The 14,488-nt window shown below is 35.7% G+C and overlaps 1 protein-coding gene across 3 annotated transcripts in view; it reads left to right on the plus strand.

Annotated features, from left to right (window-relative positions):
* The window catches only part of CUL1 (cullin 1), an 83,519-nt gene that overhangs the window by 52,283 nt on the left and 16,748 nt on the right, over nt 1–14,488 (plus strand). For all 3 annotated transcript variants that reach the window (XM_087713149.1, XM_087713151.1, XM_087713150.1), the window contains 6 exons: nt 3,796–3,926; nt 6,850–6,957; nt 7,041–7,147; nt 8,370–8,418; nt 8,806–8,937; nt 11,522–11,639. In XM_087713149.1, coding sequence (XP_087569275.1) covers nt 3,796–3,926; nt 6,850–6,957; nt 7,041–7,147; nt 8,370–8,418; nt 8,806–8,937; nt 11,522–11,639 — 645 coding nt within the window. The remainder of the gene's footprint in view (nt 1–3,795; nt 3,927–6,849; nt 6,958–7,040; nt 7,148–8,369; nt 8,419–8,805; nt 8,938–11,521; nt 11,640–14,488) is intronic.

Genomic DNA, 14,488 nt, shown 5'->3' on the forward strand with positions numbered 1-14,488 from the left:
TAAAGGTTGGGGGAGAAATGACATTGCCATACTAAAGGTCACCCAACCGAGCAGAGGAAGTAGATGCACTTTTTGCTAGTCAGCTAACTAAGGTATGTAGGAAGCACACCACAATAGTAATGGGGGATTTTAACTACCATGACATCAACTGGGAAACAAACTCTGCACCAAGTGGAAGATCTAACAGGTTCCTAACAAACCTAGCAGATCACTTTGTTTCCCAAAAAGTAGAGAAGGGAACAAGGGGATCAGCCATATTGGACTTATTCTCACTAACAAAGAGGAAATGATAGAAGGTGTTGAAGCCACAGGAACCTTGGGGGCAAATGACCATGCAATATTGGAATTCAACATTACACAAAGACAAGTAGTAGTAGCAATATTGGAATTCAACATTACACAAAGACAAGTAGTAGAACAAAGTCAAACTAGAGTCTTGGACTTTAAGAGAGCTAATTTCAATAAACTCAGAGAGAGCTTGGGAAGAATTCCCTGAATGAGAATCCTCAAGGGGAAAACAACTCAAGAAGCTTGGAAAATTTTGAAAAATGAGATTACAAAAGCCCAGTCTAGCACAATACCAATGAAGAAGAAAAAATAACAGCTCCCAAAAGAAACCAGCATGGCTGCATAAATAACTCTGACAAATGGAAAGACAAAAATGATAAGTACAAAAAGTGGAAAGTGGGGGATATAGCTAAGCAGAATATCAGCAAATAGCCCGAGCCTGTAAAGATGAAGTGAGGAAAGCTAAGGCTCACAATGAAGAAAGGCTTGCCACAAAAGTAAAAAAATAACAAAAAAAAGCTTCTTCCAACATGTTAAAAACAAGAAAAAGTTAAGGAAACAATTGATCCATTGCTGGGAGAAAGTGGCAAGAAGGTGACAAGCAACAGGGAGAAAGCAGAACTATTTAACTCATTTTTTGCATCTGTCTTTACACAAAGGGATAAAACAGTCCAACCTATCAAAACAGCACTACAAAAATCAGGAATACAAGTTGAAATAGCGAAGAAAATGGTAAGTGAGCACTTGTCTACCCTAGATGAGTTCAAATCACCAGGACCGGATGTATTACACCCCAAGGTTCTGAAGGAATGGGCAGACAAAATCTCAGAACCACTGAACTATATCTTTCAGAGATCCTGGAGCACCGGGAAACTGCCAGAGGACCGGAAAAGAGCTGATGTGGTTCCCCTCTTCAAAAAAGGGGGGGGGGAAAGATCCAGGAAACTATAGATCTATCAGCCTGACCACAATACTAGGAAAGATTCTGGAAAAGATAATGAAGCAACAAATTAGTGAACTCCTAGAAATAACAAAGTAATAGCCAAAGCCAACATGGGTTTGTCAAAAACAGATCATGCCAGACTAATCTTATTGCATTCTTTGACAAAGTGACAAAATTAGTGGACCAGAGGAATGCCATCGATATAGTTTCCTTGGACTTCAATAAGGCAATTGACAAGGTGGACCATAACCTACTACTAGATAAAGTAGAAGAATGTGGGTTAGACAGCATAACCACCAGATGGATTCATAACTGGCCGACCAACTACACTCAACGTGTAGTCCTCAATGGAACTGCACCTACATGGAAGGAAGTATGCAGTGGAGTACCCCAAGGCTCTGTTTTAGGCCCAGTACTCTTCAACATCTTCATTAATGATTTGTATGAGGGAATAAATGGGGAACTCATCAAATTTGCAGATGATACCAAGCTAGCAGGAATAGCCAACACTCCAGAAGACAGACTTAAAATACAGAACTTGAACATTGGGCACTATCTAACAAAATGAAATTCAATGGTGAAAAGAGTAAGGTTCTACATTTAGGCAAGAAAAATGGAATGCACAGGTACAGTATAGGTAGTACCTTGCTCAATAGTAGTAACTGTGAGAGGAATCTTGGAATCCTAGTGGACAACCATTTAAATATGAACCAGCAGTGTTCAGCAGCTGCCAAAAAAGCCAACACAGTTCTAAGCTACATAAACAGAGGGATAGAATCAAGATCACGTGAAGTATTAATACCACTTTATAAGGCCTTGTAAGGCCACACTTGGAATATTGCATTCAGTTTTGGTTGCCATGATGTAGAAAAGATCTGGAGACTCTAGAAAGAGTGCAGTGAAGAGCAATAAAGATGATTAGGGGACTGGAGAGTAAAACATATGAAGAACGGTTGCAGGAACTGGGTATGTCTAGTTTAATAGAAAGAAGGACTAGGGGAGACATGATAGCAGTGTTCCAATATCTCAGGAGTTGCCACAAAGAAGAGAGAGTCAAACTATTCTCCAGGGCACCTGAATGTAGAATAAGAAGCAATGGGTGGAAACTAATCAAGGAGAGAAGCAACTTAGAACTGAGGAGAAATTTCCTGACAGAACAATTAATCAGTGGAACAGCTTGCCTCCAATAGTTGTGAATGCCCCAACACTGGAAGTCTTGAAGAAGATGTTGAATAGCCAGTCTGAAATGGTATAGGGTTTCCTGCCTAGGCAGGACGTTAGACTAGAAGACCTCCAAGGTCCCTTCCAACTCTGTTATTGTATTGTATAGTCAAGAAAAACAAAATGCACAGGTACAGCATAGATGGTACCTTGCTCAATAGTAGTAACTGTGAAAGGAATCTTGGAGTCCTAGTGGACAACCATTTAAATATGAACCAGCAGTGTGCAGCAGCTGCCAAAAAAGCCAACACAGTTCTAGGCTACATAAACTGAGGGATAGAATCAAGGTCACGTGAAATGTTAATACCACTTTATAATGCCTTGGGAAGGCCACACTTGGAATACTGTATCCAGTTTTGGTCGCCAGGATGTAAAAAAAGATGTTGAGACTCTAGAAAGAGTGCAAAGAAGAGCAACAAAGATGATTAGAGACAGATGGATTCCAGCAGGCACTACTGCTGGTTCGCTCATGTGCGTGCCACACACTTGATGTGCGCTGTGAGCACATGCAGAGTACAATTAAAATTCTGCGCATGCGCAGAACTGAAAAACAAGATGGCAACGTCTATGGCTCCGCCTGGAGAAACCGTTCGGGAGCATGGCATGCCTGGATCGCTGCCAGTTCCAGAGACCCAGGCTGCTAAACCACTACCGGTTTTGGCCAAACAAGAATTGGGTATGTCTAGTTTAATGAAAAGAACTAGGGGTGACATGATAGCAGTGTTCCAATATCTAAGGAGCTGCCACTATTCTCCAAAGCATCTGAAAGCAAAACAAGAAGCAATGGATGGAAACCAATCAAGGAGAGAACCAACCTAGATCTAAGGAAAAATTTCCTGACAGAACAATTAATCAGTGGAACAACTTGCCTCCAGAAGTTGTAAATGCTCCCACACTGGAAGTTTTTAAGAAGAGACTGGATAACCATTTGTCTGAAGCATATCCTGGTGTAGGATATCCTGCCTAAGCAGGGGGTTGGATAGAAGACCTCCAAGATCCCCTCCAACTTTGTTATTCAATTCTTTTGAAAACTATTAGCTCTGATTATTATTATTATTCCTCAAGTGCTTTATCATGAAATTGCAAGTTTTTAAAAATAAGTTTTGTATTCTCTCTTATTTTTATGTCAGTTTTATGTTAAAATATAGTTTAATATTGAAATGAAGATGTTCTCTCTGGCATTTTGCTCTCTGAGACTAGATGCATTGTTTTAAATTTAGAGTTGATTATTTTAGTATATTTTCAGATCTTAATCTCTTTCTAATACTTGAGTTAATAACTGAGATGGTGACATAAAATATTAATGCAAATTAAAATAAATCTTGTTTTCTTTTTTCTCCCAGATTTAGGACGCATGTATAATCTTGTTTCTCGAATTCAGGATGGCCTTGGAGAACTGAAAAAACTTTTGGAAACTCACATTCATAATCAGGGTTTAGCTGCCATTGAAAAATGTGGAGAAGCTGCATTAAATGTGAGTATTAGATTGACCGTGTGTTTTAAATTCATATTATATTCATTAGCTTGTGATTTCATCTAAAGGGGCATGTATATACATCATGATATCAAAATTTTAGGACTGTATATGTAGCAGGCAAGAATGAATCATTCCTTATTCAAAATTTATTGAACCATCTTGCTACTTACAGTCTCCTTTCTATCAAATGATTAATGCTCTGCTATGAAAATCTGTTAATGTAAACATTTAAATAAGCATGTTCAAATTATTCCAGTAATTCTTTGTGCAACTCAAATGTTTTGCTTTTAAAAACTTGAAAGGAATTTTCAACTACATTCATTTATAGAAGCAGAACAATAATAATTATTGATAGGAAAGAATATTTGTAGCTCAGGATTCAATTATGGGGTCCTTGATACTCTCTGAAGACAGCAAGGTAAGAGATTGCTAAGAACTCCACAGTAATAATTGTAATAGGGGAATGAAATGTAAAATTGGGAAATGAAATGTAAAATTATTGCATGTCTCAGTTGAAAAGTATATTCTTGACTTTTTTTCCAGAGCATATGTTACATTAGCAATAAACTATTTTCTTTTTTCACTTGGAATAAATAATAGAATAAATAAGTAGTTTTCTTCAATAAGAAAACATGGAAAATCTTAAATTGATATAAATGTAGCATTTATATTAGAAAGCAGGCACATAGCTAGAATTCTAGTCCGTGGTCTTTGCCAAATATATCAAATTTAGGCCAGTTTTTTTTGATGATGGAAGTATCTGCCAATGTTGGTATTTCCTGAATGGATCCATGCAGGCTGCAATGAAGCTATTGCTGTGGCAGCAATAAAAGGAGGAGTCGTCCATATTTGCACATATATGTTTCTTTTAAATTTACACTCTGAAGAAGGTAATGTTTCAATCTTAGAAAAATAGTATTTCAAGCCATAATAGCAGTAAATACAATAATTATAAGAGTTGAAGAAAAATATTGCAATTAACAATGAACTAGTGTTATTTCTAGACATGTTTTAAGAAGAGTTCAAAACAGATTGAAGAAGTTGTAGCAAAAATTATCAGGGATTTGCAAATCAAGTTCTAATAGCTATAATTGAGGTAACTGCATACAAGTAGCTCTTATTTAATAATAATAATTGAGACTGGAATTTGTCTTTAGAAGTGACGTGGTCATAGTGGCCATATCATTTAGAAATGATAATTCCTGCAGTTCCAGTTACTGTTGTTAAGTGAGGTGCATGGCACAAGTGCAGGTAATACGGGGTAAGATATATAAGGATCCATCTGCAGGTGACTGCTGTGGAGCAGGGGAAAATGCAAGATGTTCTTGTGCAGCATGAGCACAGCAGATGGCTGCTGTGGGATGGAAAAGATTGCAAAGGTCTGCAGAAAAAAATACAGACCTGCAGTAGCTGCTACCAAATGAAGGAGGACATGCAGTGGTCTGGCATAGTATAAGCAGACGAAGATATAGAGTGGATGCTGTTGGATACGGGAGATTTACTTGAGCAACTTGCAACCTTCCCTGCTTGCTTCCCCATTAACTTTGCTTGTGTGTTTCATTTTTTCCCCATTTTGAGCACAAAGTTCAGAAATGATTTTTCAACTGGAAGCAGAATCTTTTTTTTAATTAAGACAGTTCTGTCAGCTCCACCAACTCTATTACATTTACCATCCATTCTTCCATTGTGGGAATTGGTATGTCTTTCTGTCTCTGGTCATACAAATTAATTGCTGTATTTAACTTATATAATTACAAAATCTCAAATTTTCTTTCAACATCTTTTACATTAGACACAAAAGGAAAACTATATTCATTTAAACAGTTTTCTGGATTAAAATAAAAATCTAGTGTCAGTATTTATTTGCTTTATCACAAATCAGTTGAGATCCAGTTTGGTCTAGTGAGTAAAACACCAAACAAGGTAGGTGACTTTGAACCAGCCACTCTCAGCCCAGGTCATCTCACAAGGTTGTTTTTGTGGGGAAAATAAGAGAAGGAAGTAGTCTATTTGCCACCTTGTTATTTATTTAAAAAAATGCTGAATAAATGAATAAAAATTCCACCAGAGATTATAAAAAATGCCATTTTTATAATAGCATTTTCAGCATATATTTGAATTCCTTTGTACCTTTTTAAAAATTTCTCAGTCATCAAATACCAACAGTATTAAATCATTGGGGAGGGGAGGATTTCTTAATTATACAGTTTTACAACAGAACCAGTTATGCCAGTGAGACAATAGACTTTCCTTTACTCTTAATGAACAAGAAAAACATTCATCTGACAGACTGAATTTGGATTCATACAATGGGTGAAGGTTGGCCTACATGATTCCTTATAACTTGTTTAAAAATTCAAATATACCAATTCTGTGTGTTAGTAATAAATCCGTGATTCTCAAACATTTCAGGCCCAGTACCCCTTAACATTATTAAAAGAGATTAAGAACCTCAAAGTGGTTTATGTGGATTACATTTATCTCTATTAGTATTTTGGAAATTAAAACTTATTAAAGTTTTAATATTTAATAAATATTTATAATAACAATTATTAAATATTTGACTTTGTAGAATCCAGGAATTTCAGGAACTTGAAACCATAATTTAAGAACTGCTGAAATGAGTTATTAGAAATGGACAAACTGATTTAATTTGTTTTGATATAATAAAATGGGCAAGATTTTGTTGAATGAGCATATGTTATTATCCATTAAGAACAGGTTATCTTGGTGGTATTATAATCAGAAGCTTTTTGTTAAAAGAAATACACTGGGTTTCAGTAGAAGTTATATGTCTATGTAAAATGTTAAGCTTTTCTTTACAAGTCAATTTAAATAGATGAATATGAAAAGATTTCTCCAAAGTATGCAGTTAAAAGAAATTAGGAGAGTTTATCACTGCTTTCTTTTTAATTTTTAGGATCCAAAAATGTATGTACAAACAGTGTTGGATGTTCATAAGAAATACAATGCACTAGTGATGTCAGCTTTCAACAATGATGCTGGTTTTGTTGCAGCTCTAGACAAGGTAATATGTTTAAGTACTTTATCTATAACTAGCCAGTGACTAATTTTGGAAATGTCTGAACATTTCATTTATATATTTAACAGGCTTGTGGTCGCTTCATAAATAATAATGCAGTAACAAAAATGGCACAATCATCTAGTAAATCTCCAGAATTGTTGGCACGTTATTGTGATTCTCTGCTAAAGAAAAGGTACATATTTTGGAGAAAGTTTTATCCTCTAATTTCCTAGATTATTCCCCATTTCACTGATATCTCACTTTTAAACATTACTGCCTATGATTATTTTTTTTAAGTTGCCCTGGAAGCTACAGCTATTGTAAAATTTCAGAGACTAGATTTTAATTGCATTGCCTGCCAGCAGCATATTCTTTAGCTAAGTTCAGTGTCCATGTTTTAGTAAAATGTTACTATATAGCACAGAACCTACATCATTCTGTATTACGTTCTTCCTTGTTTACTTGCCAATTTGCTAGAGATTCTCCCTGCAGTAAATTAAATAGGATGTTTCACTACAGACCAAATACTGAGAACTAGGAATTCCTACCTAGATTAGTGGCCGGATTATTAGCTTTCAGTTATCAAAAACTGAAAGCTTCTTCAACCAGGGATTTTGTTGTATTATACTTCCATGTTTAGTGTGACAGTGTTCTTATTGTCTTAAGATGTATTCTATTCAGGAATTATTTTTTAAATGGAAAACAATTAAAACTATAAATAGATAAATAGGTGGAATCTAATTTGCTCTTGTCGCAAAAGCCATTGAAAATTGTTTTATTTGTTTGTTTATTAAATTTTCATCCTTGCTTTATTACTTTACAAATAACTCAAGACATCAAACATACATAATACTTCTTCCTTCGCCAGTTTTCCCCACACCACAAAGCCTATGAGGTGAATTAGGCTAAAGAGCATGTTCCAAGTCACTCAGCCAGCTTTCATTCTTAAGGAGAAACTAGAATCCACAGTCTCCTGATTTCTAGCCAGCACTTTAATCATTCCCTCAAAGTGGCAAACTAGAATACTTTTATATTTTTTGGTTTGAGCGTAATTTATTAAGAATCAAAGGAGTGCAATGTACTTTTTCTGGTTGCAGATCAAAGTAACAAAACATTTTGTTGGTGACCACAGATTTAATTATGGAAAAATTTTCTCTTATAAAATAATGCAATGGAGGGCTTGTTTATTTACAAAATTGTTGTTATAGTAGATATGATTAATCACAAAAGAACCTTGTGGATTAGGAGACACACACACACACACACAAAACCTAATGGATTTGAAGACACTATATACATATACACAAGCACACACACACACACACACACACACACACACACACACAAAACATAGACAAAAATTGAAATAATGGGCTTGCTGGATCATAACAATTTTAATGCCCTTTTGACTGTAGCTCAAAGAATCCAGAGGAAGCGGAACTTGAAGACACACTTAACCAAGTGGTAAGTTTATGTGTAATTATGTATACATAATTATGTATAATTTTTGGAAATTGGTTTACAATGATAATTGGAGCTGGACTCAATAGGATAACATGATTTGCCTTGAATCCTTCTTGTTTCTATAATTAAAGCACTTATTTATATGTGATACTTATACATTATCCATATTACTCTTAGTTGATAATTATTTCAAGCAGGAAGTATGCTTTTACAACATACTTAAAAATACATAGTAACTTAAAGTATATAGTTCTCTTTATGTAAAACAACATATATAAATATTTTTTAAAATATATAAAAATAATTATGTTTTGTTGAGAGAAATATGAAGTTGGCTGTAAAGGTCTTGTTCTAAAAATAAATACTAAAAATTCATGCTTCTTCTAGATGGTGGTCTTCAAATATATTGAGGACAAAGATGTGTTTCAAAAATTCTATGCCAAAATGCTGGCAAAGAGGCTGGTACACCAGAACAGTGCTAGTGATGATGCTGAAGCAAGTATGATTTCCAAATTGAAGGTGTGTTTCTCTTTTGTTTATGTGTCTTTTATTGCTTATATTTGCCAAAACGTCATGTACCAATGATACTCATAAACTATATAAACATGTATGTATTAATTGAAAATATCTAAAGACATATGGTAACTAAATGAATATTATATTTAAAATGATTTTCTTTTGTTTATTACAGGTAATCCTCGAGATACGACAGTTCACTTAGTGAGCATTTGGGGTTACAACATAACCACCCACCCACCCAAGTTCTTAAACACTGTCCAAAAGTTGTGAAAGTTGCAGCACTACAGCAGTCATTCACCTTTAGGAACAACCACAGAGGCACTGAAACATTCGCCATGCCTATTATCTCCTACCTCCACCAGGTCTACACAGGCACTGGGTCTGTAGAGACCCACCTTTGTAAAGATCTAGCAAGCCTTTGCTTGCTTCAGACATTCGGTGCCTTCACAGCGAACAGAGGCCTAAAGAAATGCGAGATCACACAAGATGAATAGCGTGAGATCTTGCGCTATTGATCTTGCATGATCTCATACTATTTTAGGCCTCCTTTCTCTGCAGATTGAGGCCTGGACGAGGTCTGCGGCAAAAGGCTTTGCAATTAGAGGGAAGGCTTCGGTTTTTAAGCCCTCCCTTTGTTTGCCGTTTCCTTGCCACAGCCTGCAGGGGTGAGAGATTGCATCCCTGTAGGCTCTGATTGTCCTTGTAAAAGCCTTTGCTGGCAAGGATGGAGCCTGGGAGAGGCCAGTCCATCCCTCTTGGGCTCTGTTCTTTCTGGCAAAGGCTTTTTGCAAAGGCTTGCCGAAGCCTACAGGGAGATTGCATCCCTGTAGGCTCCAGTCATCTTTGCAAAATGCCTTTGCTAATAAGAACGGAGCCCAGGACGGACCAGCACCCCTCTCCCAGGCTTTGTTTATGGCAGCAAGGGCTTTTTGCAAAGATGATCGGAGCCTATGGAGATGCAATCTCTCTCTAGGCTCCTATCGTCTTTGCAAAAAGCTCTTGCTGCTAAAAATGGAGCTGCATCAAAAATTGAGCCTGGAAGGGACACAACAGCGGCTCCATTTTTGGCAGCAAGGACTTTATGCAAGGCTCCTATCATCTTTGCTGCCTCGTTCCTCCCAGGCTCCGTTTTTGGCAGCAAGGATCTTTTGCAAAGATGATTGGAGCCTAGAGGGACATTGAATACCCCTACACTTCAATCATCTTTGCAAAAAACCCTTGCTGCCAAAAGCACAGCTGCTACCGCATCCCCTCCTGGGCTCCGTTTTTGTTGCGGCTCCATTTTTGGCAGCAAGGGTTTCTTGCAAAGATGCTTGAGACTAGAGAAACACAATCACCCTCTAGATTTCAGCAAGCCTTTGCTCAAGGTGAAATCATGACAGAGATGCTGGAGAGGGTAGCTCATCGAGATCTTCAAAAGGTAAGTGGACTCATTCAGGCAGGATTGGTGAGGGGAATCATGAGATATCTCAGTGGGTTGGGGTGGCCTTGGGTGATTGGAAGCTCTAGACCCCCCATGCTCTTCCCCACCCTAAGATATCTTGTGCACTAAAGAACCTGCGCATTTGATTAGCAAAGGCATGGGCAAAGGCAGAGAATTTTCACGTTCATTTAACATAATTCATTCCAATGAATCCTCAGGTTACAAATGTAATTGACAGGCTCCATCTCGTAACTCAAGGATTACCTATATAGAATAGTTTTCTTCATGTTTAATCTATCTCCCAATACAAGAAATTGATTCAAATTGTTCATTATTGTTCATAATAAACATTTATTTTCAAGTATTCCTACGGTAGGCTAAATAATTTTTTATCTTGATACATTCAGATTTTTAATGTTATGTTTGAAAGCTAGATAGTTTTGCACTTCACAAAAATAGTTATTCGTTCACATCCATGTTTTTGCTTTGTTTTATTTTTTATTTAGAACAGCTGAATAAATGGAACATGAAAATTGAACATGAATACTAATCTATTTAAATCAGTTTTTAGACTATCATTAGTTCTCAAAAATCTCTTAAGCAGAACTTTATATTTTCAAAATGTGTGTTGGCCTGTCATACACAGAATTTAAGAGCGCATATGTTTACATGCTTATGAAAGAGCAAACAACCATTTGTTGTTGATAAACATGTATTGTTTTTGGTGAGCTTTTAAATTACCACAAGTGAACAGGTGATTAAAATAATTGTTTTTATTGAGCTTTGGTTGTAATTTCTCCATAAATCTATTATTTTAAATAATTCAATAATTATAATAACTTAAGGTGAACCATTTTATAAAGAATTGCTAGCTGCAGGTAGAAAACGTGTATACCATAGAAGTAATTAAACAATAAATTTATGTTGACTTTTGGTGGTCAGATCAAGGCTGAAAATTTTCTGCACTCAGATGCTAAAAGTAATTAAATTGCTAGAAAATTCTATTTGTTTATTTCAGTCATATTAAATCTTAACATAAGTTTATTATTATTATAGTGGTTGCATTGTACTAGAGGACTTATAGATAAGATTTTTCTGTAGTGTGTGCATTACTTTATCTCAAAATGTATAACTTCATAATTGTTCTGTGATTCATTATAGCAAGCTTGTGGCTTTGAGTACACATCCAAACTTCAAAGGATGTTCCAAGATATAGGTGTAAGCAAAGACCTGAATGAGCAGTTCAAAAAGCACCTATCCAATTCAGAGCCATTGGATTGTAAGCAAAGTTAAAATTTATTTGTTTTCAAACCTGTAAATTAATATACATTTTTATAGATTGATGAAAGTGAATAGTATATTAATGAAGGAAGTAGTCTTCCTTACAAATCAATCCAATATTGAAAATTATATAAATGGATTTAAGATTCTATCTATCAGTAAGATGCTTCTCCAAAAACAAAATAAGAAGGGACCAAAGTAGGCATGGGAAAAGAACATTTGTTTTAAAAGCGTTTTAGGAAAGAGCTGATATTGCAAGCAGTGAAAAGGATCAAAAACTACAGCAAATTTTTGTTCTGTAAGACAATACTTTATATAACTTTAGTTGATTTGCTTTGAACTATAAGAAATGCCAACTTCAATTTTTAGAAAGTGTCTTATCAGTAATTATACTGCTGAGAAAAAGAAAGAAGGTTAGGGTGTGGGGAGAGATTAGAATCTAAACATCGACTTTTATGTGCAAGACTGTTCTGATACTTAGGATACAATTTTAACTTAGAAGTGTGTTAATCTAAGTGGTTTTACACCAAATGCCAACAAAAAGGGTTTCTCCAGTCAGGCTCAGTTCCTAGAACTATACACTGTATGCACAATTATTAGACAAGTTGTAATTTTGAGGATTAATTTTATTATTGAACAACTACAGTGCACTCTGTCAATCTAAAATGTTAATGAATCTCAAACCTGAATATTTGAGGAAGTAAAGTGAGGTTTTGGTTTTCCTAGGAGAATATCTATGTGTGCACAATTTTTGGGCAACCATTATTATGAATATGATTGTAAAACCTAACTATTATTGCACAAAAAATTTGTACCCAGATGACACACTGTTTAATGGACTGTTTGTATCAAGATAAAATAAAAAGTTAAAAAAAATAATTATTCAATAATTTATTAGTGTGTAGAAGTGTTACGCAACTAAATGAGAAATTTCCCATCTTACTCATTTATTTTCATCTGTTAAAGGGAGAATAATAAAACTCAAAATTTACAAACAAACATTTCTGACATTTAAAAAAAAAACAGTGACCAATATAGCCACACTTCTTTTCAATAACAGTTATTCCATTCATGGAGTCTATCAGTTTCTTGATCTGTTGACGATCAACTTTTTGTGCGGCACCAACCACAGCCTCCCAGACACTTTCAGAGAGGTATCACTGTAAATCTCCCATTTAAGAAGGGCCCACAAGTTCTCAATAGGTCGGGTGAGGAAGGTAGCACGTCATTATTATTTCATCTTTTAAGGCCTTTACTGGTTAGCCACGCAGTGGAATACTTCAATGCATGTGATGCATAAATATTATGGTCATCTTGAAAGATTACTACTGCTTGAAGAAAGTGTCTTCTAAAAAGTGGCAGTGGGTTTGAGAGTTGATTTTGAGTCCAGCTTGAACCCGAAAAGGTCCAGCTATAGCTCATCTTTAATAATACCAGTCTGTACCAGTTTCCCACCTCCACCTTGCCGGCTCTTGAGTTTTAACTGGAGGTCTGTGCCTGTTAACTAATTTAGCCACTGACCCACCCATCTGATCCATCAAGAATCACTCTTGTGTCATCAGTCCATGAAACCTTTGAAAAAACAGTCTTCAGATATTTCTTGGCCCAGTCTTGTCATTTCAACATGTGTCTTGTTCACATGTGGTCAGGTTTCAGCATTCCTTAACTTGGTCATGTCTCTGAGCACTGAATACCTTGTACCTCTGGGCAGTCCAGGTAGGTTGCAGTTCTGAAATATGACAGCACTGGAGGTAATGGGCACCAGGTAAATTCATATTTGATTTATCTCAAACCTTTGGTGCTTGATGTCTGTCTTTTTTTCTCAACATGTTTTTTGTGACCCTGATGACTATTTGCAACAAAATGTTTGATGTTTCTGTGATGACGCCACAATATCTTAGCAATTTCAAGAGTGCTGCATCCCTTCGAAAGACTTTTTACCATTTTTGATGTTTTCAGAGTCAATTAAATTTTTTTTGACCTATTTTGCCTAATAATTATGCACACCTTGATATAGGGTATTGATCTCCTTAGGCCACACCTTCCTTTATTACACAAATACATATCACCTGATATGCTTATATCCAATAACTATTCAAATTTAGAGGTGGAAAATATGAATAAAATGATAATATGGTCAAAGTAATAATTGTGCACAGTGTAGATATGCAGGTAGTCCTTGATTTACAACCATAATTGAACCTAAATTTTATGTTATTAAGTGAGAATTTGTTAAGTGAGTTTTGCCCCATTTATGACATTTCCTGCCATAGTTATTATGTGAATCACTGCAGTTGATAAATTAGTAACCTGGTTGTGAATCTGGCCTATCCATCAGAAGGTTGCAAAAAGTGATCACATGACCCCAGGATGCTGCAACAGTCATAAATATGAACCAATTGCCAAATATCTGAATTTTGATCACATGATCATGAAGATGCTGTGAAGGTTGTAACTGAAAAACAGTCAGTCACTTTTCAGTGCTGTTGTAACTTTGAACGGTCACTAAATGAACTGTTGTAAGTCGAGGACTACCTATACATGTTCAATTTTCTTGACAATTGTCCCTAAGTCAGTGTTTCTGTTGCTTTTTTATTCTCAATTTTGTCTGTAGATCTAGAATTTTGAAGTTGTATCAGTACAAGTATCAATGAGGTCTGATTCTACTTACCAGTTTATATGATCTATAAATGTAGCTGGGAGTTATCACGTGGCTGAATTAAACATGGATAAGATCTTGCAAAACTGGAATATATTTAATTAAATATAGGATGCCTTGGACGTGGAATTGTGCAGTTAATATTTTTATTAGTTGAATTGATTGGATGATATTTGTAATTTTCTTCA

Source organism: Thamnophis sirtalis, unplaced genomic scaffold, assembly GCF_051295495.1.
Source record: "Thamnophis sirtalis isolate CommonGarterSnake01/CBP01778 unplaced genomic scaffold, rThaSir2_p1.2 scaffold_4, whole genome shotgun sequence".
Lineage (NCBI taxonomy): Eukaryota > Metazoa > Chordata > Lepidosauria > Squamata > Natricidae > Thamnophis > Thamnophis sirtalis.